This window comes from Anarrhichthys ocellatus, unplaced genomic scaffold (genome assembly GCF_004355925.1).
Source record: "Anarrhichthys ocellatus isolate YVR2014 unplaced genomic scaffold, GSC_Weel_1.0 scaffold19, whole genome shotgun sequence".
Classification (NCBI taxonomy): domain Eukaryota; kingdom Metazoa; phylum Chordata; class Actinopteri; order Perciformes; family Anarhichadidae; genus Anarrhichthys; species Anarrhichthys ocellatus.
The window spans coordinates 4227351-4234436 of NW_022280049.1; the positions used below are offsets into that span (position 1 = coordinate 4227351).

The following is a 7086-nucleotide window of genomic DNA, read 5'->3' on the forward strand; positions in this document are numbered from 1 at the left end:
CTCTCTCTCTCTCTCTCTCTCTCTCTCTCTCTCTCTCTCTCTCTCCATGGAGTGACCGTGTGTTTGCGATACCACTGGACGCCATCGTTGCTCTGATGAATGCTCCCCCCGCCAAGGTCCTGACAGAGACGAAGGGTGATAAAGACAGTGGATGGTGGGTGTCGTTGAGACACCTGATCATTGGCTGCATTCGATTGCAAACAGGGAAGGCGTGGTTTTGCTTTGTCCTGACAATATTAAGTATAAACTGCTGATTATGTTTCCCTAAAATACAAAGAACGTATTGGTGTCTTAGCTAGACACACCTTGAACCAACTACAACTTGTGAAGGTTTGTTCAGTACGCTTACAAAGAACCACTGAGCTATTACTAAACTGAGTAGAACACAACTTGCTACAAGAGTGTAGTAAGCTTGGACTGCAACCAACGATAATTTTCATTATCGATTAATCGCTTGGGATATAAAATCTCAGAAAAAATACAATCACCAAATTCCTCACAATTACAAATTGCCCCAAATGTGACATCTTCAAATGCCTTTTTTTTTTTTTTTTTTCAAACCAACATTTGGAGATATTCAGTTTACTGTCCTCGCAAAAAGTCACATCTTTGTAATAGTCATATCAATATACAGCCTTTGCAGCTGAATTACTACACTTTAGATTGTTCACATTAGCTCATGAACATTTAAGCTACAGGTAGGTATATCACTCATTAACATATGTGTGGTTGACTAAGATGTGTTTTAAACCTGTCCGGTCTGTTTACACTAGTTATTGTTGCCCCTGATTCGCTGATACAACTGACAAACATGGGTATGTTACTAACTACAAAGTAAGCTATAAACAGCAAAACAACACATTTCTGCTTTAATAATTCATCTTGAATCCACATCGTCTTTGTATTGCTCCTCTTTGATTCTTCGCCACGCTCTTCACTCCACTCACTCGTCACCACTGATCTCCCAGCATCCCTTGTGACTGAGCTCCCAGCGTGTGCTTCCCCCGGGGCTGTCAGGTCAGGGGCAGAAAATAGCAGCAGCCTCTCCGTCCCCGGGGATGCTGTCGGCCTCCCTGACCCTGGCCCTGTTCTCATCACCTGTCTGCCGTATAGGCTGTTTTCTCCCGGGGCGCTCGCCACTGATTTGGAGTCAGTGGATTACACCTGTAGTCCTGTGGCTATCATCAGAAGAATGACTCAACACCTCAGCATGGGAGAGGATGAAGGGTTGTTTGAGAGCTCTGTAATGGGTTAAGACAGGGAGAGGATGGCTGTGTTCAATGAGAATGAACGCAATGACACAATTAGATAGAGTTACGAAACGCGTCGGCTCCTGAGCTTTTTGTGTGCCTGGATTCTCGGCGTGGGTGGGGCTGTTTTTTTTGGCATGCACGTTCAACTAGCTCAATAAGCATCTCATTCATTAAAACATACTTGTTGATAATTTGCAGGAATTTGCCGCGCCTCTGCCTGTTTAATTTAGGCATGTGTTGTTAATCTTCATTCAGCATCTTGCTCAGTTTTTACAGTATGTTGTGTCTTTTATACAGCTTTGCCTGACCGGGCTGGGCTGCGAAAACAGAGGAGGTTATACTCTGCCAGAGGTTTGTTCTGGCCTTGTTTCAGAAGGTCAGCATTGCAAATGAATGTCCTGTGTGTTTCCAGTAGCTGTTGGCACAGGCTTACATGTACCGCCATTAGTTCCCATTGTCTCTCATTCACACCTGATGGGATCAGTGTTGCTCATTTGGTTTTGTGCCTGGTCTCTCTCTCACACACACACACACACACACACATTGGACACTTATCAGGCAGGGTAGTGGGTCCCAGTGGTGCTGCCAGCATTGTGAGGGAAACAATGAACTAACAGAGACTTGAGTGTGGGAGATCGGGAGTGGGAATTAATCATGATTGCATATTTCCAGTGCCCACACAGGAAAATAAACTGCATGCCTTCATTCTGTCTTGCACCCATATGGATGTCTGCACCTCCTCACACGTACTGTAGCCCACACTATGCATATACCGCCGTCGAACTTGGAGCGTGCGAAGGGTGCTCAGGCTATGAAGCGTGCAAGGCTGTTCGACTTTTTAAGTGCTGCGAGTCTTTCGGGATATATCCAGTGAAATGGAATCAGACAGTTCTGTCACGCCAGCCCATATGCTGATGCTGCTCTGACTGAAGCGGCAAAGTCCTTCAGTCAGCTGCTCAGGTAGACATTAAGGCCAGCTGGTTACCCTGCCATTATACCCCTCACACGGAGAATAGGACCACTCAAATGCTCCTTCAGGAAGATGGAGCAGAATAAGAGACTGTGAACCCAGCTGTTCTGGCACAGTCTTTCTTGGTATTGGGAGGCTGGTTGTCTCTGCTTGTGGATGTTTGTATAGCCCAGAGAAGAGGATGGACCTTTAAAGAGCCTCTAATAGCTTAAATGTTCTTAGATAAATTAATTTTCCTCACTCATTTAAGTTGAAATTAATCTATCATTTTGACCTTTTTGCTTGCGAGAGCATTTATTCCATTACTGTTATGGCTGTATGTGAGAACTTGCTTTCCTGACAATGTGAAATAGCTGTCGGGCTGGCAGGAGTCTGACATGTAAGCTAATGCATAATGAGTTAAGGAGATCCATCCACTTTCTAACGCAGCAGTGCGTGTGTGTGTGTGTGTGTGTGTATGTACATGTTTGTGTGTGCATGTGTGTGTCAGCCCGTATGAGTGTGAGAGAAATAGAGACAGTGGGAGAGAAAGCCTGGAGCTTACCCAGCTTACATAGGTGTCAGACCTCACTTCTTCAGAACAAGTGTTGACAGAGCTACACGCTGATCTTATTATGTGAAATGCCCACAGTACAGTCTGTAGTGTAGGATAATCAGAGCCTAGTTCAGAGAGTTCACGGCTTGCAGCATTGTGGTGAAGAAACCTTTGTTGAAAAAATCCATTATGATTTTGAATTATTACTATGTTGTTTTATTAATTAAAGTGTACATTTGTTGTGGCTGCAGACACCAAAATGTTGATTATTGTTTTCTATGTGATTGACAATGCCATTGTCTAATTTCATTAGTGGCAATAAGCTACATTGGTTTCAGGCTACATGAAAAACCAATTATATTTCCATTCTAGACCAGTAACTGTGAGATGAAACTATTTCTGTCCAATCATAGCTTAGCAACGGTAATGAGACACGGCAAGCCTTGTATTTCTCTGCATGTTGAAGCGGTGTACATGGGGCTCTAGTAAGCAATACTCCATGTATAGAGTTTGGATAGTGGGTTTTTTGACGTCTTTTTTTTGTAAACTTTATACAAACCCCAAAAATACAAGAGCAAACGTGTAAGGAATGGATAAGAGTGTTTGTCTGCTCTAACGAAGCTGCAAACGTTAGCATGTCCAGCTAACAAGCCTACTACCTACAGTAGTAACCCAGCATTAGCCTAGTAAATCAGCTGTATCTTGAATTATTGGATTAGCGCACAAGCAATCCCAGCGAAACTATTCGAAATAGATTTACTCAAACAAACTTGGTTAGTCCTCATACTAAAAGCCATGAAATATACAGACAGATGTTACATGTTCTCTTATCATACTTAAATACAAGAACAATACTGCTTCTTTGCAGTTCGGGTGCTGACATTTTGACAGGGACAGGTGTTATCTTTAGAAAGCTCTTTCATATTCACCTCATGAAGGTAATGTTAGCTTTATTAGCTAAGCTAGCTAGCTTTTATGTTGATAAAGTCTTCCACCGACAGTTGGCAAATTTGACTGTTGCTGGTTAGAAATGGCAAGCTTGCTTTTGTCTACCACGGTCAGAAAGAGCCTGTTGCTTTGAAAATGACTTTCGGATTTCATGCGGTAATTTACCACCATTATCATTGTGAACTGTGCTTTGCAATAGGAGAAAGCTTGACAGGCGTAGCACTATGGGCGGCTTGGCCAACAAGTCAATTCATCTTGCAAAATAATTTATGTCAAACACATAAATAGAATAATAAATGTGTGTTTTTTTGCCTTCTGCAGCTTATCACCAAGGCTCTGCGGCAAGTGAACGAAGTTCTGGACTAATCCGCTGCCAGCGATGTCGGGAGGTATGCAAAGGAGAGGTGGTACGAGTACAAGAAACCCACTTCCACGTGAAGTGTTTCACCTGCACCGGTAAGACATGGGAACCTGATCCAAAACAACACAACACAGCATGTGGTAGAGTAGACAAACAGCTGTAGTGATCACAGAAACCTTTGTTGTCTTACAAAGTCTCCAGGCGTGGGTGGTACTGGTCATAAATGTTGTCAAAGTTAAATAAGAGGGGACTCAGATACTGGTAGTACACTAGAATACATCTATCTTGTGTCACATTCTTACTTTCCATACACACACACCCACACACACACATTGACACATATACACTCACTCCTCATCCATCTCCTGGTGGGCATGCTGAGTGCGAGTAGTAGTAGTAGCCCATGGTGGGAATTGGATCAGGTCGGAGGTGCCTTGCAGGGGACTTAGGCTCCTGCTAAGGAAGCTATTATTGCGCTGCCAACTTGGAAAGGATTTCCTTTATAGGAACACTTGTTTAAATTAATAGTTTGATATTTTGGAAAATACACGCCCAGCCAAGAATTATTCAAATTATTGCTTTAAGAATGTAGGTAATATAGGAGAAATACTTTTTAAAATCCCTATTTTTTTTCACATGTTGTCGACTGTGCAGACAAAACATTTTGATGCTGCAAGCAGTTGGCATGACTGAAACTGACATTTAGGAAACTGTTGATCAGATAAATAGGGTGATTCTTTTTCTTTGGCTCAGCAAGATTGCAAAAACCACTTCTCTGAGGGGGTTTATGACAGTCAAGTATTTTGTGCATGTGCAAATTTGAAATCAAAGAACCGAGGAATTGTATTTTGTCATGCTGCTGTACAGCCTGCAGCAAGTGTACTCAGTTGTATGTTAATAACATTTCTAAAGCAGTAAAGCCAGGCATGGTTACGTTCAGTCATTTGCAGATGAATTTAAAACAAACAAGCAGATAGATTATCATCTAATCTATCATTTCTGCATAGTCTGGCATAATTAACACCTGACACAAATATCTCCCCACTTTGTTCACCACCTTATGTTGACATTATCTCACACTGGCTTAGTTTAATAGGGCCGAAGCATTCTAGTTCTCTGATTTACGATAAATAAGTATGTTGTGAGAAAGGCATCAGTATACGACTGGACCACTACTAAAAATAGTCCAGATCTATATTTACGATTTATTTACTAAACTTCAATAACAAGCAGGCTTAAAATTTGGAATTCTAAAGCTTGAATCTTTTATTTTGATCGAATTGTCACTGACAATGGAAAATAATTGCAATACGTTACCTCAAGAGGCACCATTTCTAATGTATCTTGTCGTATTCCATATTCAGATAAATCTGTGTGAGAAATGTATTTCTACAGATGTATTTCCTATTATTCCTGTCTATACGATAGATCTTTTGAGCATTTTCTGTGTCACCTTTTCAGAGACTTCCTGTTTATTTTTCGACTATTTTTACACATTTCATTCAAATGTCTATCTTAACAAATCATTCAATCCCATTTTCATAGTTATAAAAGTGAAGTGAAATATGTCCACAAGACTGGCAGTTTTTCTGACTTTTCAGCTGTTGTTGAAGCAGCTGAGTAAGTTTGGTTTGTTACTATATGAGCTGCACTATACTGTTGTTACAGTAGATGAACTCACTGCAGGCTGTTCATTGGAGGGCTGTTGGTACATGTTCATGTAGCCATCACACACACACACACACACACACACACACACACACACACACACACACACACACACACACACACAAAAAAAAAACACATGAGTGGGAACTATACACCATACAGTGCACACATACACACTCAACAATACGTGTGCACATCCATACATGCACGCTCGCGATGGTTGTGAGGGGTTGCTGTGGTAACGGTGTGAAGGGGCACCCGGGCCCTGGTTGGTGGATATTCTCAGCATCTCTATGGTGCTATTAACCAATCAGAAGGCTCCACTCTGTGCCCCAGAGAACAAGGGGGGTGAACACAGGAAGCGAGCAGAAAAAAAAGAGAGAGAAAAGAGGGGGATGGGGGTGCTGTTTGTGTCACCTAAACATTACATCATCACTTGAGTGTAATACCAGTCTGATTCGCTTCTTCCTTTTCACTCCCCTCTCACTCGCAGCAGCGGTACAGTAATGGAAAACTGTCATTGATGAGCATCATGTTAAATGCACACACCAGAAGGCCCTCCCCTCTCATGTTCCAGAGAGCTCTCCACATCCCATGAGGCAATGGGGCACTATTGTGCGGCCAGACTCCACCACATCCCCGTCTATAATATGCTCTCCTGTATGGGCCTCTGTGGAGCCAGCAGTTTTCTAAAGCTGTTGTTGTTCAGTGTCGGACCCCACTCACACGCAAACATGTTGCATGTTCTTTTGAACTTCATAAACTCAATCCATTCCCTGTTGTTTGTGCTTCTGCTCTCTGCTTGCCATTAGTTCCGCCGTCTATTGTCCGAGGCCGAATGAGTGTGAACGCGGGATTTCTATATTTTCTTCCATCACTCAGTTGCCTTTTCTCTCAGTTTTTCTCCTTCTTGTTTCTTTCTCTTGCTTTCTCCCTGTCTTTCCTGATGACAGTCACCCAAGCATGAAATCAATTTCTCATCTTGGGATACGATGACATTGGCATGCGGGGCATAGCGATTTGGAGGCTAATGGCTAAGCTGTATTAGACCATTGCGCCGGAGTGACAATCCGATGTCAGCTGCCAATTGCCTGATCTGTCGGACGTGTTCATGAACTCTGTGACTGGGGTGTGTTTCAACGTTTGATTTCATTCTTTGCTGGGCATTTCTTCCCCCAGAGAAGATTGTGTACTTAGGTTATTGACCTTGACCGATGATATTGTATGTGCCTCAGTCCGTTCAGTTACACTGGAAAACCACTTTGTGAGCACACACATCCGTCCATCCCGTCTATCATTTTATCTCCCCCCCCCCCCCCCCCCCCCCCCCCCCCCCCCCCCACCCCCTCCC

General features: G+C 42.9%; 1 protein-coding gene across 10 annotated transcripts in view; it reads left to right on the forward strand.

Moving 5' to 3' along the window:
• ablim3 (actin binding LIM protein family, member 3) overlaps positions 1-7086 on the forward strand; it is a 38984-nt gene that overhangs the window by 3658 nt on the left and 28240 nt on the right. For all 10 annotated transcript variants that reach the window (XM_031857630.1, XM_031857631.1, XM_031857632.1 and 7 more), the window contains exon 2: positions 4028-4162. In XM_031857630.1, the coding sequence (XP_031713490.1) occupies positions 4028-4162 (135 nt within the window). The remainder of the gene's footprint in view (positions 1-4027; positions 4163-7086) is intronic.